This window comes from Rhinolophus sinicus, linkage group LG01 (genome assembly GCF_036562045.2).
Source record: "Rhinolophus sinicus isolate RSC01 linkage group LG01, ASM3656204v1, whole genome shotgun sequence".
NCBI lineage: Eukaryota > Metazoa > Chordata > Mammalia > Chiroptera > Rhinolophidae > Rhinolophus > Rhinolophus sinicus.
Window position 1 is genome coordinate 208,407,834 of NC_133751.1, and position 26,842 is coordinate 208,434,675.

At 52.7% G+C, this 26,842-nt stretch overlaps 1 protein-coding gene across 3 annotated transcripts in view; it reads right to left on the reverse strand.

The window, feature by feature from the left end:
* NDUFA10 (NADH:ubiquinone oxidoreductase subunit A10) overlaps positions 1-22,746 on the reverse strand; it is a 32,457-nt gene extending 9,711 nt beyond the window's left edge. For 2 of the 3 annotated variants that reach the window (XM_074316045.1, XM_074316039.1), the window contains exons 1-9: positions 22,589-22,746; positions 20,528-20,696; positions 19,624-19,839; positions 16,975-17,061; positions 13,871-13,992; positions 11,823-11,902; positions 11,217-11,271; positions 9,492-9,577; positions 2,216-2,324 (exon numbers count right to left, since the gene is read on the reverse strand). In XM_074316045.1, coding sequence (XP_074172146.1) covers positions 2,216-2,324; positions 9,492-9,577; positions 11,217-11,271; positions 11,823-11,902; positions 13,871-13,992; positions 16,975-17,061; positions 19,624-19,839; positions 20,528-20,696; positions 22,589-22,666 — 1,002 coding nt within the window. In that variant the 5' untranslated portion in view covers positions 22,667-22,746. Of the gene's footprint in view, positions 1-1,975; positions 2,074-2,215; positions 2,325-9,491; positions 9,578-11,216; positions 11,272-11,822; positions 11,903-13,870; positions 13,993-16,974; positions 17,062-19,623; positions 19,840-20,527; positions 20,697-22,588 lie in introns of all 3 variants that reach the window. The other variant, XM_074316049.1, reaches the window with a different exon arrangement.
* Positions 22,747-26,842: the final 4,096 nt, after the last annotated feature.

Sequence of the window (26,842 nt, forward strand, 5' to 3'; positions counted from 1 at the left end):
ATTCCTTGAGAGCTCCCGCTCCTCGCCCTGCCCCCGCCCTCTCGAGCTCGCAGCCCTTCTTCTTGCCCACACTCTGCACAGGCCAGGAGGCCTCCGCCATCTCTCCCTCACTACTGGCCCCTCACCTTACCTCCCTCTGCTCCAGCCACAGTGGCCTCCTTCCTGGGTCTGGAATGCGCTGCAAGTTCTCTCCTCACCTCTGCATCGAGGCCTCTCCCCCATCACCCCTCCGGCAGCTCTGCCCACTTCCCATGAGGTCTTCTGGGGCCACAACCAACATATTTTAAATTCAGCTCCAACCTCCCTTCCGGGGATTTAACTGTCTCCACAGCACCTGTCACTACCACTTACCAAATTCTCGGTTTTGACTGTGTTCCTTCCACGGTGACATAAGCTCCACAAGGGCAGGGATCTTGCCGTCTTAGGGGCTGCTGTCCCTGTCCCTAGCGCTTAGGACAGGTCAGGCACCTCATACGCACTCAACAAATCTTTAGTGGGATGAATAAGTGAACTAATGAACAAAAGGCACAAATACATGAAAGAACAAGACCAAGGAGCCTGGCTGCTGGTGAGTGCGGCCACTCAGGTCCCCTGAGGTCACCTCCCACTCAGGTCACAGCTGCATATCCGCAGACTACTGCTTATGTCACAAAATCTGAATGCCGTTTTTATGTAAGTTTATTTTAAAAGAAAACTGTCCACCAGTAGTACAAGTTGAAGGGCAGTTCATTCCTAAACAACAGAGTCGGAGAGAAACTGTAGAAACAAAGCTCTGTTACTAATTCCAGCCACACATCAGCGACTGCAGAATTCCTCAGCTTGCTGCCTGCTGTATCCCTGTTTAAAAGTGAGATCATCAAAAGGGATACAGATGTTAAAAACATATTATCAGTAAATCAATACTCTGACGTAATCAGAAGATTTTTTTTTAATTTAAAAGGGCAAAACCTGCTTACTACTAATCTAGTTATCGACTTGTTTGGAAATTCTGTCCACGCAGCCCCTTACAGCCGCCAGGCACCCATGGTCGGCACTAACAGACCACACCGCTGACGACAGAAGAGAGGAAGCCACCTGGAAGGTGGACTCAATAGGACCAGGTGGGGCCTTAAACGCAGAACAGTCACCGGGGCGGTTTCCTGGCCTCCGCACGAACGAGGCCCCAGCTGCAGGGCGGCCCAGCTCAGCCCCGGCTCAGGAAGCCGAGGCCCCCGCAGCTCCACTCCAAAGGAGAAGTGACCATGCGGCACTTACACGCCGACAAAGGTCATAAAGAAAGAAACGTACAAAATATTAACTGGACGTAACTCTGAGTGAGATCTTTATGGTTTCACGTATTTCCAAAATTTCTACACTGAATAAAATCATTTTCAAAACAACCAAAAGAACTCACTTTAAAGAAAACGCCAAGAACCTCAAGGAGGAAAGACAGGCGTGGGACGGACTCCACACCGATCAGTGGCTCAGGCACCGGGAGCCCATTGGGAACTACAGTAACGCAAACAATTGCACTTTCAGCGCGTCTAACAGTGGACTGCTGATCGTGAGTTCTAATTCAAATACAATCATTCCACACACCGCCGGTAACAAAGCCCAGCCACAGCTGCTGTGGAAATGGTCAAGTCTGTACCCCCCAGACATCAGGATCCCCGAGAAGGCTCGCGCTCACCTGCTCGGTTCCAACACAGAGCTCGTGACATGTTCCCTAAGTGCATGGAATCTTGCCTAAAATGACTCTCCAAACCATTCTGAAAACGAATCACTCACTAAAAAGGCACAGAAATCAGATGGGACGATCCTAAAACGGCCCAACACCCCTCACCCTCTGCCCCACCCGCTACCGGGCCCTCCTGCAGAAACATACACTCTCATGACTTATGGATGGCTGCACCCCGAAGAGGAAGGCGACACCAGACATCAAACCTGTCCTTAAAGAAACGCACATAAAAGCTAAAGAACAGAGATGTTTTTATACCAAGAAAATGTGCTGACGAAGCATGTCGCCGGCTACCACTCCCCAGGACACCTCAGGGCACGTGGCTGGGCCCCCCAGGAACTGCACCAGCTCATAAACTGGGATGAAGGAAAAGAGAACCATCTCAGTGAAAAGAAAGCTTTCATCCAAGCAAACAAGCAAACAAGGACAGAACCGTTTGTCAGAGCAGTTGCTGAGCTCACAGCCGCTCAGCGCGGCACCTCTGAAGACCTTCCTTACCTCTAAGAATTTCCGGAAGACTCGATTACTCTGGTGAGCTCCAATCGTGATTTCTGGGAGATAGATGGGAATGGTTGTGTAATTCAGCACCTCCAACTTATTCTGAACCCTAGAAAATAAGACAAATATCGGTCACACTAAGCCATCGGAAGGAAGCAATAAGGCTGATTTTTTTAATAAACATCCATATTAGAAAATTTGTACATTCAAATAAATGCCATTTCTTCCCAAGCAGTGATCTCAAAGCCCGACTGTCATCCCAAAGGCCGCCTGGTCTGCACGGAGCTGCTCTTTTGAAATGACTTTCACAGCCTGAGGTGTGTGCGTGGAGTCGGTACCCTCAGGGAATGGACGCAGTTTGGAAACACGACCACGGAGCCACAGTGTGCTTTGAACAGCGCAGGGCAGGAACAAAAAGCTCCAAGCACGCCACACATGTGCTACAGCGCCATGACACAGGATGCCCTCCCTAAAAAGCTGCAAAATGAATGCGTCTTGAGGGAGACAGAGCAAGCCAGGCCCTCCAGGCTCACAGCCCAGCGGCATCTTGCCTCTCCCGACCGCAGCAGCTGCCCACAGGGCTCCAGGAGCGGGCACTGCCCAGGCAGGCAGTTGGGGGGAGGCTGAACTCCCACACAGGGCGCTCTGTGGTACCATCGCCAATAAAAGGTCTATTCTCTGCTTTTCCTGGCACCGATAAACACAAATCATAGGATACTCTCCTTGTCTCACCGTTTTGTTTTGCTGAATGCTAAAATATTTATACTTTGTTATAATTTGCTTAAATTAAACTTAGTCTGAACATAACCAACCACTATATTTGAAGATGAAAAGCATTTAGGGGGCTTCTAGAAGAAAACACTAAAATAAAGTCTCTTTCCTTAAGGGCTCAGAACAAAGAGAGTAACGATTTTAAATGTCCCCTTTCCTATCCCATGAAGGAGTTATAATGGCAGATGCTTCTGCTCCTAATGGCCCACATGGAAGTTCTTTCCATGTCTCTGGCTCTCAGCTGCTTGTGAGAACAAGCCCTGACCCACCATGCAAACGCAAGGCTTGTCCCCGGTACCCTGGGCAGACTCTGCCACGGTCAGGACAACCCCATCCGAACGCAGGGCACGCAGTCCTTGGGGTCCCTCCCACAGAGGCCCACGCAGCACCCCTGAGCCCGCGGCAGGTGGCACATGAGTGCACAGTGGGCAGTCACTCCCAAGTGGCACCAGTGCACGCCAGGCCACGCCACTCGTACAATGACTGATAATCCAACATCCAACGAGCGCCCACAGAAGGGCTGCCAGGACAGCTGTGTGTGTTCTCCTCCGTGTCCCGACGCGGACTTCCACGGACAGTGCGCATGGCTGGGACGTACACACTCCAGGACGAGTTCTTTCGGTTTTAATAGTAAGGTGGTTATGGAATATCTTTTGTATGCGTGTATCAATAAGGTATAAATACACATCTTTTCATTTTTAACACAAATAGAATTATTCTCTTATTATGATACAAGGACAATATCTTTTAAATCTCATAATAAACAATTCCAACTAAAAACAAAGTTCATATTTTTAAATGTTAACAAATATCCAACAATATGGGGTATGCTACAGTTTTCTCTAGGGTTTGAAAACCCTAAAAACTTCCTGGAAAATGTGGAAGAACCTATGGGCTTAGGCACTTGTGTGGACAACAGCCAGCGCAACAGTGCCGTCTGGGTTTAATGTGGCAGTACGACAGTTCACCATCCACCCCCAAGGACGGATCTTTGAACAAATACACTTCAAGCTGCTTTTGAAGATAAGAAAACCTGCTGCCACTGTCCCACGACTGATTTCAATTGACAAAGTGCTCTCCCCGTGTCTCACTGAGCTGAAATGATGACTGTTACGCGCCTGTGGAATCCCATCTCCAGTGAACAAACTAGATGTATTCTAGATGGGAGATAAGGAAGGAATGAAGACAACAGGAAGCCTTGTATGACAGGCAAGCACAGAGCAGGGAAAGAAAACATTCTGTTCGCAGAACACTTAGTTTCACTAAGGAGCAGTCCCACTGGCAGCACAGCCAGTCTCTCAGCGCCAGCCCAAGCACTCACAGGAGATAAACGCACCAGGCTGGTTTTCAACGTGAGGTGCTGGCCACATACTTTGAAACAAAAGAGCGAGGCAGGAAAAACCAGAAACAATCAAATAATAACTGATGTCTCCTGACTCAAACTATTCCCCAATTAACAGAATGTCTATGCTTTCTCCTAAAACATGTCCAAAGCATATTTTTTAGTTTCTCCTGAACTGCAAAGTTCTGTGTGAAATGCCCTCCTTCTGATACCAGACTCACAGCCCACTGGCTTTGCAGCACTGGAATGTCTGATTGGAAACACTGCCCAGGAGTCCCAGGAAACAGAAGTCCCAGAGGGTGTATGTGTGTGTGTGTGTGTGTGTGCGTGCGTGCGTGTGTGGGGGGGGGCTGCAAGGAAGGAGGAGGCAGGGGGGCTCAGGGCCCTGCACAATGGAGGCCTGACCTGTAACCAGTCACCAACACAGGGATGAAACCAACAGCGCAGGCGCCAACAAGCTATGGATCACGGGTAGAGACACAAAATGCTATCAAGGTTGAAAAGGTTACCGTCTCGTAACAAAAGCACACACCCACACATAATTACATACCAACACACGTAACAGAGATGATACAAAAACGCTCTAAACCACTAATCTGCTCAGGTTCTAGACAGAATTTGTGTAATTAGTGAATGGCATGTTTACAATCATTATCTTAGAAAGTTAGTCATAATTTTCACTGAGTCCCCCAAATTAAGAAATGGTACCGAGATGAAAATAAACACAATCGCCATTGTAAACTGTTATGAAATATCCTTGAGGGGCAGAGGAGCAAAAAGCTGGGAGATGGAAAGGCCGAGAGCATTTATAGGAAGCGAACTGGAACAGCTGAGTGAATGCTGTGACTGAACTTCGCAGCAGACGCCTCCTCTGAGCTCCATAACCACGTGACAAAGGCACCACTTCAGACTTGGATTCTGGACGTGGTCTAGAATTGAGTTAGCACAGTCCCGACTGTGTGGAAAACGGCGCTGTGTGGCCCGTGGAAGGCGTCCAGGCCGTGCTGCTCGGCCGCCGCGCAGGCCGTTAGGACAGGAACCTCGGCTTCTGTCCCACATGTTCTGCCCAGCAGGAGCTGACACGAACAAGAATCCCACGTAATCCATAAGAAACAGCAGCCTGAAAGGTCGGAGGAGGTTTCAAGGGACAAAAAGGTGACTCAGAAGGACCTGCATCTGACGATTATGGGCAGGTGGGGATGGGACGGGTCAGGAGACTGGCCGGCTTCCTGCTGGGCTCGGAACTAATTCTGGGAAACAAAATTTGGATTCATGACTAAATAAAGATATGCCACCAAAGGATCCCAAGTCAGGAGAACAGTCGCTGTGACACTTTTATGAGGATTCACCTGGTAGGAGTGTGCACGAGGGATGGGGGGGATGAGGAAACCAACCGGGGGAATGGAGGTCGAGACGAGAGGCTCAAACCCCAATGGCAGCAAAGTCCTAAGAGAAAGATAACGGGAGAAATCACGGGAGACGAACACACCGACCTTAGGTGGGACTTCAGGGGAGGCAAGAGGTCAGCAGGGAAAAGGAGGGTTCAGGGCGGTGACAGCTGAGTGAGGAGGTGACGATCCCACCTGGACTCAAGCCTGAACCAACGAGAGGGGAGGGAAGATGGTCGTCTGCACGCGCCCAGGGAGGTGCCAAGAGCCAGCAGGCCAGACCTCCCGGAGTCAGAAAGTGTCCCCTCCAGACTACTGCCCGTGATGGTGGCATGTCAGAGCTCTCTGAGCCTTGGTCCCACCTGTGACATGAGGGGCGTGCTGTGGAATCAAGAAGTTTCTGAAACCCCTTCCAGACAGCGTGCGGACACGTACTATTCACAGTGAGTACAGCGAACGAGATTTCAGACCTGGAGGGAGAGCACCATAAGGATGTGGGTTTTTAAAGCAAGCTTCAGAACGACACGGTACATACTGTCATTTAGGTGTATTTACCAAAACATACACAACTGACGCTCAGACAACACAGGTCTGAACTGTGTGGTCCACTTATATGTGGATTTTTTCAATAAATATAAAGTCGACCCACCGTGTGCCTAGGTTTCCCGTCTGTGGAGTCAACCAACTACGGACGCAGGGGGCTGGCTATATGCGGTGTCTTGTGCCATTTCATATACGGGACTTGAGTGTCCATGGATCTGGTATCTGCAGGCAACCTGGCACCAACCCCTCACGGATACCAAGGGACAAATGAAATTCGGGGAGTTATATGCAGACGTCCAACTGCAGGGGGCTCAGCACCCCTAATCCCGTGTTGTTCAAGGGTCAATTGTGCATATATTAGCATCAAGACACAAAAATTAACCCGAGTTTTAAAAACCCAGGAGACTTCCAGTTTCAGCTCCAACAAGTAAAGAGTTTGAAGCCATCCCTCTTGTCCTTACAGCAACAACAGGAAGAAAACAGTGAAAATCAATGACCTGACCTGGAATAACCTTAAGAACAGCCTGGGGGGTGGGAGAGCACAGAAATGTGGAGTGAACGCCACACAGGACAGAAGGGGGGCAGAAGGGAGCTGGGAACAAACTCCCTGCTACAGAGCGAGCGCCTGTGCACCCCAAGCTGTGGCAGCGCCACCTGCACGGGACTTAGTCAGCTGCAAGCAGATCCTGGGCACGTGACAGAACAATGACACTTCCCAGGTGCAGGTGACATGCTAAGAGAGAAGGGAAAATGGAAGCGCACACAACGCTCCATTAAACCAGGAGGCAACAGAGGGGCCGGGAGGAAAATGAAGAACAGATGCAACAAATGGAAAACAGTTACAGACAGAAAAAGTCAATCCAAATTCAGCAACATTTACTTAAACGTGGACTATCCAAACACGCCCATCAAAAGACAGAGCGGTAGAGTAGATACATGTTGTCTACAAGGAGCTCACATGCAATACAACCACTTGGGCTGGAAGTGAAGACGTGGCGGCAGGTAGCCCACACCTACACAGACACATCCATGTCACACAAAGCAGACTTCAGAACTAGCAAAACTGTCAGGGGTAAAGAGGGGCACTGCCTGATGCTGAGGGGCTCGAACCTAACACCCCGAAACGTGTATGCACCTAAGACCAGATCATCAAATGCATGAGGCAAAACGAACAAACTCAAAGGAGAAGCAGACAAGTCCGCTACTGAAGCCCTCCAGGCCCCTCCTGCAGTGCCTGCCAGACCCAGCAGACGAGCAGTGAGGGTCCGCGACCCGCACACGCCATTCAACCACCAGAAGCTGTCTTCTTATCACGCTCACTGGAACACTGACGGCGACAAAAAAACACTCCTGACCACGGAAGACATCTTCACAAGTACAAGAGTAGAAATCTCACAAAACATGTTCTCAGATCACAACGGAATTAAATAAGAGAGAAATTTATAGCACTGAATGCACATATTAGAAAAGAAGAAAGACCTAGAGTCAATCACTTAAGATTCTACCTTAGGAAACTAGAGAAGAGCAATCAAACCTAAAGGAAGCAGATTAAAAAAAAGAAAAACTTGAGTAGATATCTCTACTTGACATTGAAAACAGAAAAACAATAGAGAAAAATCTACAAAACATGAAGCTGAGTCTTTAAAAAGATCAATAAACATGAAGAGAACATTTACAAAGGACAAATAGCCAATAAAAATATAAATCGAAGGTCAGTGTTTATAAAATACGAAATAAAGCAAATACTTTTCTTTGGGTCAAAATCACAAGTTTTTGTTTGCTTTTTAACTACACTGTCCTAACAGGGGCTTTCAGATGACAGGCATGAGCCTGCAAACTGGTACACATTTTCTGAGAACAGTTTTGCAAATACAGCAATACCCAGGATGCCAAAAAAAAAAAAAAGTATGCAAGTGGACACTTCAGTCAGCGTTGCTCAAGCAGTAGTTCACTGTCATCAGAGTGTCTGGACGCTGATGGGAACCACTCTGAGCGCCTCTTGTAACGGCAGAAGTCAAACGTGACTTGTATTCATCTTTTGTTATCAGTATATATTATTACAATTTTAATAGCTTTTTCCTTTCTTACAATGTGTACACGTTTTTGGCTCCCTCCCTCTGTAGTTGTAAAACGCAGCCATACAATCTGACCCAGTAGTTCTACTTTTACACCTTAAGAGAGTGACCTGAACTGGAACAAAAATGTGTACGATACACTCATCACTGTATTATGGCTGTGAAGAAATTGAAAGAACCCAGAAGAGCGATATTAAAGAAACAGTAAATGAATTTATCTCAGGGGTGGACAAACTTTCTCAGTGAAGGGCCAGGTAGTGAGTATTTTAGGCTTTGAGGGCGGCATATGGTGCCTGTTGCATGTACCTTGTTTTCCTTACGATCCTGTAAAAAGGCAAGAACATTCTTTGTAGCCAAAGGCAGGGTCTGGCCCATAGGCCATGGATTGCCAATCCCCGATTTGCATCTCAGTCAACAGGTTCAAACAGCAGACAGAGGAGCCATTAAAAAATCAGATTTTTAATTAATAAAATAGGGACATGCTCATGATATTGAAAACAGAATAGAAAAACATGCAGGATGATTTTTATTTAAAAACACATGAGCACACACTGAAGAAAAGACTGGAAGAGCCTGCATTAGACTTGTATTGGCCACTGTGGCAGCAAAATCACAGGTGATTCCATTTGGGCTTGTTTCCACGTCCTATTACACGTGGGCATGACTGACCACTAATGCACTGGGTCCTGCCACGGTTTCGGGGTCCCTCACCCCTCCTCCCCAGGTTACACTGCTCGCTTCCACACACTGGTGGGTGGGGGCGCCACCCCCTCGTGCTCCAGCTCAGAGCCCCTCCCGGCAGCCGGCCCTCCCCAGCAGTGCCCGTGGCACTCACTCCCCGCCACTCGCTGCCCTTGCTCAGGGCTACCTGTCGTCACAGCCTTAGCCCGACACAGATCGGCTGACGCGGGCACTCCCTCTCTTCCTAAAGTGTAGTTGTTTGACACCAAGCTCCCGAAATCGGAGCAGTGCCTGGCTGGTGGAGGAGGGTTAGTGCTGGCTGGCGAAAACCGCCATCATCAAATCACTGAGCGCAGAGAGTGCACGGCCTGTCCGCCTCAGGACGCGCTGCCGCCGGCACCTCCCTTACAACGTAATTACTTCACGATTCTACTGCAAACTCACCAGCTCAAAACCCAACCACGCCCCAAACTCACAGCATCCGCAGATGGTGGAAGGTCCGGTCGTCCTGGTCCAGCCACGGCCCCTTGTCATACCTGAGGTACTCAATGTCCTCAACCACCTGGACAGAAAGAGCCCCGTGTTAGAGCAGAGCCCCATTTTAGACATTTAAACGGCACATCTAACTACACTATAAACTACGAGCGTCTGGCGGGGAAAACCACACCGTGCAAGTCACAATGGAAGTCGGACAGACGCCGACTTCAGTGAGGGGGGGGACTGAGTGACAACCCCCGACGCGGGCGCCTAACCCCGCTGTCACTTGGGGAGCTGTGGAAATTACCCGGCAGCTGGAAGAAAAGGGGCAGGTGAGAAAAAGAATCAAGATGAGGGAGGAAAATCAGCACTCGTGACAGTCTACTCATCTCCTCCCAGGTAACTTCATTCCGGAAGCAAGACCCATTCGAAGCAATAAGAGGACCAGAAAGTGAGTATGTTTCCGAGAGCTTCCGGGTCTACGTCTCTCAGCCCCAAAGCCCAGCGTCTGACCTCCAGAGGGGCAGCCTTTTCAGACGCATTCCTTCCCCGAAATACACCAAACTCTGAGAACTCTCTTTAACTTTCAAGAATTTCAGCGCATGTATTTAATTACGAACTCAGTCTTAGAAATAAAACGTATTCTTCTTCTTTTCAAATAGATGCCATCTAACTATTGTCAAAGGTTTAAACATAATCTAAAGCAAATCAAAGTCACAAAAGCAGAAGCTTGGGAAGGAAATGAAATGTGATTTAACGAGCCGCAGCAGGACACACCCCATCTCAGCGCCACTGACCGCCGGCCCCAGAGCCAGCCCGCCTGCTGGTCTCCCCCCCCAACAGGAGAAGCCAGTTCTGTGTAAACAGTTCTCCTCCTGGGGCTCACGGGTGTCTCACCACCTACACCTCAACCCCAGATCATCAAAGCTGTATTTTCTTCTAGAATTTTTATAGCTTTTGTTTTGTTTTTAGTAATCTATGCTTAGTATGTAAGAAATGAAACAGAACTTTCTTTTGTACCAAATGAATGGTCAACTACCTCAAGACCATTTAAGAAATAGTCCCTTTTCTTCTACATTTTTATTATCCTTTAAAGTACTAACTTTACCAAACTAAGAGTCACACACACACACGAGCTCACGCGTGTGCATGCACACACACGTGAGCACACATTGGACTCTGTTCTGTTCCATTAATCTATTTATTAATGATTCTATTAATACCACAGTGCTTTCATTACCATAATTTTGGGCTATGCTTTTGTACTTGGGAGGGCAAATGTTCCTATATTACTTTTTCATTTTTTTTGTTTTTTTGGCCATTACTCATTAACTGCACCGAGACTGACTTGAATTTTTACAAAATGCACCTCCTAATATGGGGAGAGCTGTTATCTAGCTGTATGTTGTTACTAACTCTTTCCTGTTAACTAGGCCAACTTTCAATTTTACCATCTGCATAATAAAAATGTTGGTACAGATGACTCGGGGGTCTTTATATCTTTACCATTTTATAATTTTAAGACCATAGAAACTGAATTATTTAAAAGAAACTCACAACCTCAAGACCAGGGGAGCATGCTAGGTGGGCATGGAACTTCGCTCACGTTGTAAAATACAGACATTTCTAAGACTCGGAGAACTCACCTGATCACCTGATTCGTGAGACCCTTATACATGCCTCAATTTAAAGAACAGTCACAAACGTCCCAGCCATTTGCTTACCTTTTCTGCATCCTCAGCTTCCCTTGCACTATACTGTAAAACCTCACATTTTTCACTGTAAAAAAAGGCAAGATGAAACCAAGTATAAATTTTCCAAGCTTCCGCTAATATACAAATGACTATGTAACATTAAGCTGCCCGCTGCACATAGTAAAACGTCACATTCCTTGAACTGGGTGTCGTGCTGGGCGTGGACTGGCTCCCATGGCTTGACTGGCTAAGGAAGACAGTTCCAAGTAGAAGTGTGCTTGTGACTACATGGTGACATCAGTAGATCTGTGTCCTGGTTCCCCACGGGCATGAGACCAGAGCCAGCAGTGTCTACAGTGCACACAGGTCCCCTCCGCTGCCACATAAGCCATCTCCAGTGGACAAGGAGCCCAGGGCCTTCCCGACAGCAGCAGCCAAACAGGAGTGTTAGACACACTCATCCACACACACTCATCCACCCACCCACCAAATCAAGCTGAAATGTCTGCTGTCGTTCTGTCTACAAACATCGCAGACAGCATCCACTGTGACGAGTAAGACAGTGCCCTGGGTGGGGGTGGCGCAGGGGGACTTACAGCGTTTTCATCCTATAAATAAATGCTGCCCGTGGCTCACCTCATCTCAGGAAGGAAGGTTTTCTTATAGGCATTCTCGATGTCCTGCAGGTAGGCGGACGAGACCTTCATTTCATGCGGCTGAACAAAGCAGAAGAGGAACAATGTGAACCGCTCAGACTCCTCTGCCTGTCATCTGAGCACACGTAAAACGTGAGAACAATCTACAAACACATCTTCTTAGAACAGCTTATGCTGGGTGTTGTAAGGACGCTGCGGTGATGGAAAGGCACCTTGGGACTGCTCGAATGATTCCCATTCTAACGTGAGCCCCAGGTGTGCCCAGGTGAAGCCATGGCCTGACCTTCTCAGACTCCAGAAGCATACTTAGAACAGAGAGAACCCCTTCCACAGTCACAACGGCCGCTTTCGCGCTCCTCCGCGTGCGGGAGTGGGGCAATGGAAGACGACAGACAACATGAGGGACAACCGGCGCCCCTCTCCACCCGCCCCGTTCTCTACCACTCACCCATCCCCCACCCTCCAATCTCAGAAATTTAAAACTCCAATTATGAGTGGCAAGTTACAATGTTTAAAACCTTAGTTTAGCAATGCTAAAGGCTGTTATATTATCATTCACCCTCTTGGGTTTTCTTCATACCGTGTTTCCCCGACAGTAAGACCTAGCCGGACAATCAGCTCTAATGCGTCTTGTGGAGCAAAAATTAATATAAGACCTGGTATAAAATAATAAATATAATACGGGGTCTTATATTAATTTTTGCTCCAAAGACGCATTAGAGCTGATTGTCCGGCTAGGTCTTATTTTTGGGGAAACACGGTAGCATTTACGTCTATTTGATATAATTTGATATATTCCTTATTTATTTCCTTGTTTGCTAACGGTCTCACTAGAATATAAGAATGCACACTTATTAATGATATAATGTCCCTTTGGTAAAACGTCCCCTTTTCTTATACACAGTGGTAATTTTAGCAGGTGACAGTATTTAAGACTTTACTTTGAAAAATTAACAAGTAGACAGTTCTAACTTAGACCTCCAAATTGCTTTTGCAGTATTATCCCAGACAACAAGAGTTATCTAGAGAATTCTGAATACATGTCTTTGTTTTTTTTGAACAAACGTCACTGTAACGGCAAAGGTATTGCAAACGACTCCGTTAGTTTTCACTTGCAGTTCCTCCTTCAGCCACTTGATGGAATGCTGAACTTGCAATTCTGAATTACACATCAGCCTTAAGACTAAATTAAACTTTCAGGCAATAAACACGATGGACAGACGTCAGGTGTGTTTATGCTGAAAGGGGGAGGCCCGTTAGTAGCAGCAGAGGCTCCCGGAGCTTTTCTGCTGCTGGTACAAGAACCCACCGCTCAGACAGGTGTTTCCTGAGCACCTGTGGGAATGCCAACCCCGGGGACAGGCACTGGGACAGCTACACAGGCAACTCTGCGTCGTCATCCCAACGTCAGAAGGAAGATCCTTCTTCCCCCCAAGAAACATGCTCCGTGGGAGAGACACTGCTAAGCGAGAACTCGTCACAGGGCCAAGTGGTCTGGTTAACCCCGTGTCCTCCATCCTGCCTGCAGAGCCGGTGGGAAACCAAACGCACAGGACAGGCACCTGGTCGTCTCAACCAAGGCCACACGAGTCAGTGGACGTGAGTGGGGACCACTCCTCTGCTGTTCCAGAGGCAGGAGGCAGGCGCAGAGGCACAGAGAGTGCGGACTGAAAGGGAATGAGGCCGTTTCAGTCTGCAGGAGAATCACAGCCTGAGATCCCCACTGGAGGACAGGGAACACGGCAGAGGGCTGTCCTGTCAGGAGACCTCTGTCCTCAGAGGTGCAGGCGACACAGGCACAGGGGCCAGGAGTGCGATGGCACTGGGACTGCAGAGCTCTGTGGAAAGCAGTGACCGACCCGGGGCCCCCTTCTGCTCGCTCAGGGGGCCCCACTGTGTGCCACCCACCGTGACAACAGTCAGTCACTGACAGCAGCCTCCGCCAGCGTCACTGCTCAGAGCTGGTCCAGGTTACACACAATGAGGACACATGACAAGAGGCTGGCCTGCGCCGTGACGCCGACTCACGTTTCCTTTCTGCTGGATCCGCCGCTGCAGCTCGGGCACGGGCACGTCGATGTAGATGACCACGTGGGGAGGCAGGTACTCGCGGACGGTGACCTTCTTCACCTCGTTGTAGTGGTTCACACCTGGTACACGCGAGACAGGCGCCAGCTGTCAGCTAATGACACAGGTTTCTGAACGACGCTCCCTCTAAGTGAACGGGCAAATGTGCATGCGGTTCTCAGAGCCGTGAGCGGCCTGCAAGCCCTGGCACCCTCGGCGCTGTCAGCACTGGCTGCACACACCACCTGCGGGCAGGGGCAGTGTCGGGGGCCTCACAGCAACCTCACAGGACTGCGCTGCGTGTCCCTGGCCACAGACCCTATGGTCCGGCCCCTCATACCGAAAGAGGACCGGGGCTCCAGGAAGGGGGAGGGCACAAGTGTCCTCAGAGCTGAAATGCATCATACACACCCCTTGCATGTGTGTTTTTTCATCGCAATAATCAATAAGAGAGTCTGATCTTCTCTAAGAAGTAAAAGACATTTTTATATACTTTAATGTTCAACTGAAGTACCGTCCAGGCACATTTCTCCAGGTTCACTGCATTTCAGCAAACTGAATCATCTACGAGACTCACTGCTGAAGCAGATTCAGTGATGAAACACAAAGCGAAAGTGGTTAAGGCTGAGGGAATCCTCTCCAGTTATCACTGTAGGAATGGACCAGAGACAGCAATAGCATGGGACGCCTGCTGTTCTGAGGGACGCTGCACTCACGTCCCGGAGCATGACCGACGCTGTCACAGGCTCAGGTCGTGGAATGAAGCCACCACCTCCCTCGCCCACCACAGGAGCACTGTCAACAAACCACGGTCTGCAGGCTGTCACGTGGTGGAAACTTCCAGAAGCAACAAACTTGGGTAGTCACACTAAGATGCACAGAAAGACAACTATTTTGCTCTAAAGAAAAAGTTCAGGTGACCACTCCTGGTAACTCCTGCTTTAGGGGCAATTCAGACAGGTCTTTGATCCAAATCCAAGGTCAGCAAGGGTCTGAGCTGGTGGAATACGCAAGACTGCTAAGGAGGTGTCACCAAAGTAAGGGACGAGGGCTTCCCTGGGGACCCTCTTCACCAGACCACGACAATGTGACATTTGTCCAAGCAGGGTACACTCGGCCTCACACTTATGTCCTATCTGCTTGCGTCCCAGCCCAGAACCAGGCCCGTCCGTACACCATCAGGGAAAAGCTCCTTGGCCTGCCTCCTCCTGCGTGCACTCAATTTCCGCGGCACTCCCGTTGCGGTCCGTTTCTCAGGCAATGCCTCACCTCAGTGCTCGCACCTACCCTTAGGGAAACTTCCCCCACCCCAGCAAGCAATGAGTCTTGAGCAAGTCACCAGCCCCCTCAAGGTCATCGCTCAGTTCTTGTCACATAAGATCCTATAGTCCGTGTGGCACTGACGACTGTCTCCCTCCTTCTGCCCCATGCGTAGCTGTGACCGTTCAGCTTCAATCCCTGCCCCAAGGCCTCACCCTCGCCCTGTGGGCTCTGCCAGGATGAGCGCGTCCACGGTCCGCGTGGATCCCCAGCACCTGTCTCCAGCCCAGGCAGCCCTCAGGACGAGGCTCAGACATGCAGCGCCCGCCACACACCTGCGATTGGCTATCCCAGGGGGTCTCAACCCGAGCACGCTGGCACGAGGCTTCCCTCTCAGCCCCCGCCCTTCGTGTCCTCCCTCCTCAGTGGCCCGTGAGCCGGCAGGTCCATGTTGCCCCACGAAGCTGACCGCCCAGCTTGCCATGTGCACGTCATCTGCATCTCAGCCCCGCCCTCGTCAGCTGGCATCCCCCACTGCCCAGTGCAGGCCTTCGTGCTTCGATGCACCCTCAGCAAAGCTCCTGCACGTGAGCTCGAATTGAACCACGTCCCCCCACGCCCGAAACCCTTTGGGGGCTCCTATGGACTTGTGGGGAAACCCCTAGCGTCCTGGCCAAGGTGCAGCCCTCCATCCCCACCAACACCTGCAGCCTGCTGCCAGCACGACGCCCCAGCCACTCCCTCCCTGCTCATCCTGCTGCACTGAGACAGCTCGCTGGGGCTCCCTCTCCAAGGACGCTGTCCCTGACAGCACCTGTCCCCAACCGTGTGCTTCCAGAGCCCTGAACAATGCAGGGCCCACAGCACACTCCACTGCAATTAACCATCTATGCACCTTTCACGCCCCTGCCCACCGCAGGATAGGGGAGCCTGTCTGATTATCGTCACGTCCCTGGTGCGTCACACGGCCCGCACACAGCCTGCGCTCCGGAAGTGCTGGCTGACGGCCTCAGCTGCTGCTCAGAGTGTCCTGAGGGCCAGTGCCCTGGTCACGACAGGGCTGTGGCTGCTCCTTGCAGGCCCACGGACGGCGTACCCAGAACGGCAGGGCACGTGCAGCCTGGCCTCACACTCGGTGACCACTCCTTAACCGACACCGCGTACTCCGCCCTCCAGATCAGAGCTGCCCACCGCCCCAGCCAGCGGGCACATAGCAGAAAGCGCCACGGGTAGACTGAGCACTGCCCCGCACACCCCTAGTTACAGACACGCTGGCCCACCAGGTGTGCTTCCATCGTGCACGAGGTCGGCCAGCCTGTAACCAGGTCTTTATTCCTGTCCACCTGCCACTGCCAGACTTTCCACAGCACCCAACACAGAGCTCCTGTTCTGGGAGCGTTGGGACAGCACTGTTAGAGGGACAGAAAGGACGGTGACAGTGCTGGCTGTCACCAGGTGCCGGCATGAGATACGACATCCTCATGACATACAGAGGATAGTCCAGTGCAATTACACCGATCAGCCAAAGAAAAAAGCGTAGGTATCTCGCGCGGCTGAACAGACAGCCAGGGAGGTTTCCTGGGGACTCAGGCTGGGGGTTAAGCTGTGTGTTCAGGGATCCAGGCCACCATCCCACGTTCGCAGGATATAACTTTAGGAGGGGAAGAGGGTGGAGGAACCGTTTGCCCTGTGGAAATTTAATGGCTAGTGACACCTGATCACCTGTTGCACACACATGCGAGGGGAAGAGTGCAGAGCTTGCAAAGCAGCTCAGCACCCCAGGAGCGGGTCCCCCGCGGACTCACACTGCTTTCGGATGTAGCCCTGGTTATACATGGCCTCCACGAACACAAAGTCACTGTAGATGGAGCGTTCCAGCACGACACCCTGTCCTGTTGAAAAACGGGAACGAAAATACAGACTCAGACACAGTAACGAAAGCAATGAATCACGTAATTCCATTTCAGAAAGGAAAAATAACCATTATTTATAATCCCAAATATTTTCAAAAAAAGCACACATGCACTTCTAAGCGGGAAATCATTTTCAAAAACTATACTACTTTATGATTTGGGCAATAAAACATTGTTTCATTCTGTCAGCTACAACGAAAGAATCCAGTTAACAGAAAGTCCTTTGGTTTTGAAACACAGGTCTCCCCACACCATGCCCGCTATAGCCCTGCTCCTGCCCCACCCCCGCCTGAACACCCGGGGTCGTCTCGGCCCCCTCCACCCCCCATCCCACTCATCAGCAAACCACCTGCTAGCTTTCGCCCAACGACGGTGCGTCACTGTCACTTCCACAGTGACCCTCTCAGTGCAAGGCCTCCTGTCTGACAAGACCAGTGTCCAACCTCCTTCTCGCCCACCCCAGCCGGCCGCCCTCCCCAACACCAGAGTGGCATTTCCAGACCTCAGCCAGACCCTGTTACTCCTCCATCCAACCTCCAACGGCCTCCTGTCCTTCACAAGAAAAGCCAACGGCCCAACCACGTCGCCCAGGCTCCTTCTCTGACCTCATCCCTGTCCACTCCCAGCCTCGCTCACTGCCCTCGGGCCCAGGTCACTACAGCACAAGCACCTGTTTCCCCAGGAGCTCCCGCTGTCCCCTGCACTCAGCCCTGTTGTGCCTGGCAGAGGCCCCTCTGACCTTCCATCTGGCAGAGCAGCCCCCAGCCCTGCTCTCTGCACCTCCCACTCACGACCTGACGTGACACAACTTTCCCCACCTTTACTCTGTGTGGCCCCTTTGCGTTGTAAGCTCCAGGGGGCGGGGCTTCACTGCTGGTCCCCCAGCTCTGAGAACACACTGGCACACAGCAGGCGCTCACTGAGCACTCAATGGACCATTCATACGAGACAAAAGGAAGCAAGTTTTCACTGAAATGTTTCTTTTTAAGTTTAAGAAGCGGGGACTCCTAAGACAGGGCTGAAGTATGCTTCACAAAGGACCTGGAGCAAGCCGAGTGTCAGCACCAGCTCCACGCTATACGTGGGTTCCTGTGAGCTGGGTCCCGGTAGGAACACCCAGAGCTAGACCACCTTCTTTCTCAGGAGCAGGCTAACCAAAACTTACCCTCGTGAAAGAAAAAGGATCACTAACGGAACGCTGGAAAAGCAAGACAAAAACTCGACTCCGTAGCCATTTAAACAGGGAGCGCTATCCTGCGTCTCGCGGCACACGCCGTGAACGTGTGACCCTCCCTACTGCACATGAGGCAGGGGCTCCCATTAAGTGCGTGTCTGAAGACTCCATCAGTTCCCTGGGGGCCTGTTCCCAAGCTCAGCCCTGCGACGCAGAACTAGGCAGCAGCTGAGACGCCAATAAATAAGCTTGCCAGGCAACTGGCAGCTGACCAGGTGTGGCAACCACTGCTATGTAAAGCGATTGGTACAAACCAGCAATCACACACACGCACACACACTGACACGCATGCATGCACACACACGCACAGGTGCACGCACACACTGACATGCACACCCGCTTCATGTCTGCCGGAGCCCTCTGGACTGCCATGGCCTGGTGGCTTTGGCCAAGTCCTGGCAGTGCGTCTGTGGTCTGAGTCTAGTATGCCCTGCGGACTGAGTTTAGCCTGCCCTGCCGGTTCCCAGGAGGATGACGCAGTCCCGCCTGGGTCCTGACCTCACACTGCGCTCTGCGAACCCCTGCGCTCCTGCCCCATGGTCCCCCTCATTCCGGCAGATACCGTCCAGGGTAGATACTCTACTGCTGCAGGTGTGCTCCACCTCCCTCACCCCTGCCCTCCTCTGACTGGTTAACCCTCACCCCGTAGACAGATGGCGAATTCCAGCCAGTCTCCAGCCTTCAGCAACAGCCCTGTATGTACAAGACACGTGCCCATCTCCACGAGCACGATTCCACCTCCTCCCAATCACTCATACTGTGTTTCCCTAAAAATAAGACCCAGCCGGACCATCAGCTCTAATGCGTCTTTTGGAGCAAAAATTAATATAAGACCCAGTATTATTATATTACATTATATCGTATTATATTACATTACATTATATCATATTATACCATAGCATATTATATTAGACCCGGTCTTATATTATAGTAAAGTAAGACCTGGTCTTATATTAATTTTTGCTCTCAAAGATGCATTAGAGCTGATGGTCCAGCTACGTCTTATTTTCTGGGAAACACGGTAGGTTCTCTTTCCTCCACTGTGTCGACACACATAGCATGGAAATTCCACATAATCCATAAACCTCACTCTGTCCCCTAAAATGAAACTATGTTAAGTGACTTTTATTCTGAAGCAACAATCACGTGGCTCTCGGGCTTTATGATCTTACGGGAGACAGAACATGCCTCACCAGATGCCCTTAAAGAAACGCTCGCCAGTGGCAAGCTAAAGTGGCCGAGCTCCAGAATGGGGTTCAAGTGCATGCCACGCCTGCTGGCCACCTGCCCGCCCGTGGCTACCGCACCTGTGCTCAGCAGGTGTTCCAAGGCGTCCGCGTACTGCAGGAGGCGGTTGGCGTACAGCCAGGACTGCAGGCGGTAGCTGTTGCCATCATTACTTTTGGGGTCATCATAAAACTTCTCCAAACTGCAGTTGCCACTGAACTCCACATCCAGGGGTCTTCCATCTCCTGTGGTGCTGTCTGCATAGTGTATCCCTGCTTCAGGAAAGTGCTTCAAGCCTGAGGAGAAACGGCCAGTGACAGGTGACGTGGACGCCTCACCCCCCCATTTGCGAGCAGCGGAGACTAGCAGAGACCGGCCCGCCTGAACACCAGTGCTGGGCTGGCCCGGGGGAAGTCACCCACACGCCTGCTCATGCAGTGCAACACGGAGCACCCAAGACACTGAAGAGAGAACGGCTAAAACACGCGTGTAAGGGCAGCATGTCGGCTACAGGGCTGCCCGCAGTGGGACCCCTGTACCCCACATGAACCCTCCTCCAACTAGGGGAGCCCCCGTGGGCACGTGCTTGTCAAGAGCTACAGAAAGGGACAATGGACATACACCTGCCCCAGGAGTCAGGAAAGCATCCTGGCTCCGCTGTGAGCAGCCATGCGCCCTCGCTTCTCACTGAGTCCCCATCTGTGGTGACAGCCCTCGGAACGCCCCGCTGCAGAGGGCGGTGAGAAGGCTCAGGAAGACGGCTCATACACGGGCTCTGCTTCCAGCCCAGGATCAAGTGCAATTCAAACTCACCATGGCTCTCATTTTTTAACTTTTCAAATATGAGAGATTAAAAACAGCTTCTCTATAAACACTTTAAAAATGTAAAATGCCTACCATAGGCCCAATGGACATTAAGGGAAAATCAAAGCCAGAGAAACACCCAGCACCCGGGAGAAGCGGTCATCACACGTCAGCTCATACCTAGTTTCTCTGCTATCGCTTTTGCAACCTTGCTTTTTCCAGAACAGATATTGCCATCGACAGTGATCACTTTGCTGCGTTCTGTCAGTTTCCTGGTCGTTTTTTCACCGAGTATGTATGCCAGAGGGCCGTACTGCAGCGTGCACGGCACACTTGTATGAATTCCTCCCTGAAAAACACAAAGCACACAGCAGCACGTGTCCCGGTTACTGCAGCCACCAGCAGCTCTTAGGTAGAAAGGCCAAGAAGGCCCTTGGTTATAAAATGCCAACCTCTACATCTCTATTACCTATTTGTTTAATTACCAGTCTCCCTGCCCTGTCCCCAGTGGAAGCTCATAAGGACAGGGGGACGGTCTGCTTTGTTCACTGCTAAATCCTCAGGGCCTGGAACAGGGCCTGGAACAGAATACGCTTACCGTATTCAATAAAAATTGGACAGACGGATGGAAGGATGGCAGAGGAGGGGGCTGGAGGAGACAGGGAGCAAGGCCACGAAACTACGTCTGTAGCCCCAGCTTCTGTCCTCAGTACCCCCGTACACGTCCTGAAAGTGCCTGAAAGCTAACGGACCGAAAACGGAACTTTAACTTCCAGGCCCTGGCCCTACTCTGCTCCCTCACAAGCTCCTGGTCCACTATCGGCCAAGCAAAGCAGAGCAAACGTGGCGACCACCTTGATGTCCTCCTCCTTCCTCCAACTCTGCGTCACTCACAAAATCCTACCAATCCCTCTGGATCCCATCACCTGTCATGCTCACCTCTCTCACCTACAACGCAAACACCTGCCTCATCGCCTGTTTCCAACATCTCCACACTGTCTGCACTGAGGCCAAAACAACCCCTCCCCTCCAAAAGAAACACAACTGAAAGTAAAAACTGAGAACAGTTCAGAGATTGTACAGATCAGTAAGAAAAACAGGATAGGAATGCATAGCTTATTACAATATTAAAAATAGCCAGCACCATATGAAAAAAATGTTCAACCTTGCTACAAAACGCAAGCAAAAACATTACTAACAAGCAGAAAACACGTTTTGTGTGTCAGACTGAGAAGTACTTTATTGTTTTAAATGACGGTGTGCAGGGCTGGGACGGGACGGAGCCCTGAGAAACGGCTGATCCTGATGGGACCTGGGGTCGGGCCGAGGGCTACGGGGATGCACCCAAGGGACCGTACACGGACCTGGGCGAAGGTTTACCTACAAGACGCTCGATGCATCCCCTTCCCAGCATCGGAAGTGTAAACAGAAACGCAATGTCCAACAACGGGGAGGAGCCGGAAACGTCAGGTGCGTCCCTCTGTGGATACGCATTTCCCCGGACCCGGGGCAGCGGCCCTTCAGCGGGCGGCGCCCAGAAGTGACACGCGGTTCCGCGCGGGTCTGTCGGGTGTGCACACGGCAGCAGCGTCACCCCCTCCTCTCAGGGGCCCTCCCCTCCCCCACCACAGGTCCCAGCACACTGAGGATTAAAAGCCAAAACACACTTTTCTTACTTTCTCTCCTTTGCAGCCTGTTAGCTCCTAAAAGCGCGTACGACCTTTCAGTGTCACTGTGACACTATTGCTCAAAACCCGTAGCACGGGGACCAAGCCTTTTCACAATGTCACCCACACAGCCGCAGCCACCGGCGAGCGAAGGAGCTGCGACACGGCCGCAGCCACACAGTCAGGTTCGCCTGAGGCTTCCAGGCGCAGCCGCTCGGCGCCCCTGCCCCTCCGCGCACCCCGTCCTCCGTCCCCCCCCGGGAGTTCCCCCACCCTCCCGCCCCGGGCTCGTCCGCGCTCGCCCCGCCTGCCCCTCCGTCTGTCGCACGCCCGCCCCGGGCTGGTTGTGCAAACCGGGCTCGCACCCCGCGCAGCGCCCGCGCCCCAGCGTCCGGCTCGGCGCTGAGGTCAAGGGCCAGGGAGGCCGCGGGGCCCGCGGCTCAGGAACAACACGCCCGGGGGCAGGACGTGCCCCAGACAGTGACCCGGGAGCTGCCGCCCGGGCCCGGGACGTGAGAAGGGGCGGCGCCGGAGCACAGGGCGACCCCCGCTCCCCGCCCGCCCCCCGCCTCACCACGCGCTGGGCGGCCGCCGCGAGGCCCCGCGCGCACGCGGACGCGGGGACCACCAGGCTCAGGAGCCTCAAGGCCATGGCGCGGCCGTCGGCACCGGCTCAAGGACCTGAGGGGACGCGGCCGCGACGGGGTCCTGTCCCGCGGCCGGCGCCGCAGTGACGTCACGGCGGGTGCCCGCGCGGCGCCTGTCGGGAACCTCGGGCGGCGGGCGCGGAGCTCAGCGCGGGGCTGGGTCCCCGGCGGTGCCTCGGTCCCGGCCCGATTTCCCTTCGCTTCTGCCTGGGCCGGCGCTCGCAGTGCCCTCGGCCTGGGCTCCGGGAAAGGCGCTACCGAGCCTTTGCGGATTCCGCGGGGTCCCGCCCCGCCGCCCGGGTTCCGAGCGCGCAGCCCTCCCGCCGCCCGGGTTCCGAGCGCGCAGCCCTCCCGCCGCCCGGGTTCTGAGCGGGCAGCCCTCCCGCCCCCCGGGTTCCGAGCGCGCAGCCCTCCCGCCGCCCGGGTTCTGAGCGGGCAGCCCTCCCGCCCCCCGGGTTCCGAGCGCGCAGCCCTCCCGCCGCCCGGGTTCTCAGCGCGCAGCCCTCCCGCCGCCCGGGTTCTCAGCGCGCAGCCCTCCCGCCGCCCGGGTTCTGAGCGGGCAGCCCTCCCGCCCCCCGGGTTCTGAGCGCGCAGCCCTCCCGCCGCCCGGGTTCCGAGCGCGCAGCCCTCCCGCCGCCCGGGTTCCGAGCGCGCAGCCCTCCCGCCGCCCGGGTTCTCAGCGCGCAGCCCTCCCGCCCCCCGGGTTCTGAGCGCGCAGCCCTCCCGCCGCCCCGGGTTCTGAGCGCGCAGCCCTCCCGCCCCCGGGTTCTGAGCGGGCAGCCCTCCCGCCGCCCCGGGTTCTGAGCGCGCAGCCCTCCCGCCCCCGGGTTCTGAGCGCGCAGCCCTCCCTCCCCCGGGTTCTGAGCGCGCAGCCCTCCCGCCGCCCCGGGTTCTGAGCGCGCAGCCCTCCCGCCGCCCCGGGTTCTGAGCGCGCAGCCCTCCCTCCCCCGGGTTCTGAGCGCGCAGCCCTCCCGCCCCCGGGTTCTGAGCGGGCAGCCCTCCCGCCGCCCGGGTTCTGAGCGGGCAGCCCTCCCGCCGCCCCGGGTTCTGAGCGCGCAGCCCTCCCGCCGCCCCGGGTTCTGAGCGCGCAGCCCTCCCTCCCCCGGGTTCTGAGCGCGCAGCCCTCCCGCCGCCCCGGGTTCTGAGCGCGCAGCCCTCCCTCCCCCGGGTTCTGAGCGCGCAGCCCTCCCGCCGCCCCGGGTTCTGAGCGCGCAGCCCTCCCGCCGCCCCGGGTTCTGAGCGCGCAGCCCTCCCGCTGCCCCGGGTTCTGAGCGCGCAGCCCTCCCTCCCCCGGGTTCTGAGCGCACAGCCCTCCCGCCGCCCCGGGTTCTGAGCGCGCAGCCCTCCCGCCGCCCCGGGTTCTGAGCGCGCAGCCCTCTCTCCCCCGGGTTCTGAGCGCGCAGCCCTCTCTCCCCCGGGTTCTGAGCGCGCAGCCCTCCCGCCGCCCGGGTTCTGAGCGCGCAGCCCTCCCGCCCCCGGGTTCTGAGCGGGCAGCCCTCCCGCCGCCGGGGTTCGGCTCACTTGCAGCCCAGGTGGGAGCTGGGACTTACACTCACACCGCTGGTTAACAGTCTCGAGAGCATAGGCAAGACCGCACGGGTTCGGACAGCAAACGGCGGTGCTAATGACCAAATCTTAGCAGTGGGGGTGGGGCTCCGTGCTCAGGGCTTTCCCTCGTTTGATCATTTAATCCTTGCAACCCCTCCCCAGGATAAGTAGTATTTTCTTTTTTTAAACTTTTTGTTATGGACTGAAGTGTGTCCCCCCCAAATTCATATGTTGAAGCCCCAACCCCCAATGTGACTTTTGGGAGATGGGGCCTTTGAACAGGTGAGCAGGGTTCAATGGGGTTCAGTGAAGTCATTGGGCTGGGGTCTCATGCAATGGGACTGGTGACCTTATAAGAAGAGGAAGAGCCACCAGGAGTGCGCGTGCACAGAGGAAAGGCCATGTGAGGACACAGAAGGCAGCCATCCGCACACCAAGGAGAGAGGTCCGAACAGAAACCAACCCTGAGGCCACCTTGATCTTGGACTTCCAACCTCCAAAAGTGTGGAAAAATAAGTTTCTGTTGTTTAAGCTGCCCGTATGTGGTACTTTATGATGGCAGCCTGAGCTAATATACTTTTCCTTTTAAAAAAAATGTTTATTGAGGTACAATGTACATATTCTCAACGGCACAGATCTTAAGTGTTCGGTTTGATGAGTATTGACAATTAAATGCAACCACCCACAGACAAGACAAAATTCTATCACCCCGAAAGTTCACTCGTTTCCAGTTAATTCCACTCCCTACCCACCTCCGCTAACCCTGAGGCAACTGCTCTCTGACCTATGTCCCCCAGGTTTAGCTATGTCTGCACTAGCACTTCTTTTAAATGGAACCATGATTATGGACTCCTGTCTGGATACTTTCTCTCAGCATCACGTTTGCAGGATGCACCCACGCTGTGAAGACCTGTACCCGTTGTTTTATTGCTGACCCCACTCCTTTGCTTGTCCATTCTCCCAATGAGGGCGTTTGGGTCAGGTGCAGTTTGGGGCCGGGATGAATAGGGCTGCTTACTCTCATACAAGTCTTTTACTTTTTTTTGTGTGTGTGCACACATGTATTAATTTCTCTCACACAAATACCTAAAAGTGGAATTTGCGAAGGGACAGACTATAGGAGATTTGGAGGCTTGACCAAGACACCACCAAACCAGTTCCTAAAGTGGTCAGACCTTTTCCACTCCCAACAGCAGGGGGAGTTCCAAAGAGGCTCCGCGGCCTTGACCATATTTGATGTCTGTATTTTTTACTTTAAACTGACCATTCAAAGTGTGAAATGACGTCTCACTCTCATCCCCGATTGATGGTGTTGAGCATCTTTTGAAGTGCTCGCTGGCCATTTGCACATCTCCATTTATGAGTTTTCTGTCTTTTGCCCCCGTTTTCATGAGGTTGCTGTTTTTACCATGTTTCCCCCAAAATAAGACCAGATCTTATATTAATTTTTGCTCCAAAAGATGCGTTAGAGCTGATGGTCCGGCTAGGTCTCATTTTTGGGGACACGGTACTGTTGATTTGTAGGAGTTCTTTGTATACTTTGAATGAGTCGTTTGTCAGCTACATGTACTATGTCAGTCTGCAGCTTGACAAGTCCTCAACGGCATCTTCCAAGAACTTTTTAAATTTTTTTTAAGCTGGCTATCTATAACCTCCATTTGTATAGATGGGAGACAGAGGCAGGGGAGTTAAATAACTTCTTCCAGGTCACATATGTTAGAACCGCGGCCTGGGCCTGAGTGTCCTGAGCAGGGACACCACAGCACTGCTCCAGGGACAGCCGTGCTCTGCCCGTCCTCAGAGGGCCAAGCGAGGGCAAGTCATGTCACCTCGGTGAGGTTGTTTGTTCATCTGCAAACTGAGCACACTGCCTACCCCTCTGGAACGTTCTGAGGACTTCATGCTAGACTCCAAGTTGGCTTTCAGCGAGTGGCGTATTTTGGGATTATTAGGACCATCAGCAAGAAGCCAAGCAAAGAAAAAATACAGCTAAATGTTCCAAATGTTATTTCCATGGCAGGTTTAGTGCTTTTCCTGTCTCAGCAAAAGTTCCAGCAGGTTATTTCAACATTGACTTAACTGCACTGGGCACAGTTGGGGACAGGAGTGAGGCTTCCAAGTGACAGGATAAATTAAGTCTCAGCAAAATAAAATTTAAAGTTGAGTCAAAAGGAGAAAAAGAAAAAACAAACAAAACCAAACCAACAACGCCATCCAAGGACTGCTGGCTGGAACAAGTCGTCCTGGGTCTCCACACAGGGCCCTTCCTATCATACGCTTCAATCTACCAACCACAAGCGACTTTCAAATTAGTGCCACGACGTAGGTGACTTCAGCTGAGCAGAAAACACTGCCATGCGGGGCTCATTCCAGCTGAAAGAGGCACCGCCTCTGAGAGTCCAGCACACCTTCACCTTCAGGCAAAATCTACCTGCAGGGCTCCACCAGGCCCTGGCTGGCAGCTTCTCCAAGCTCAGGGATTCAGCCGTGAAAACAGTCCTTCCTTTAGAGCTCGTGCTAGTTAATGGCCCTCGACCTTGAAGGCCAGGCCTGCTTCAGCTGCAAACCGGGAACCAAAGAAAATGGAGTGGGACCCATTTTGGGACCCAGCTTGGGCAGACCCCGAAGACGGG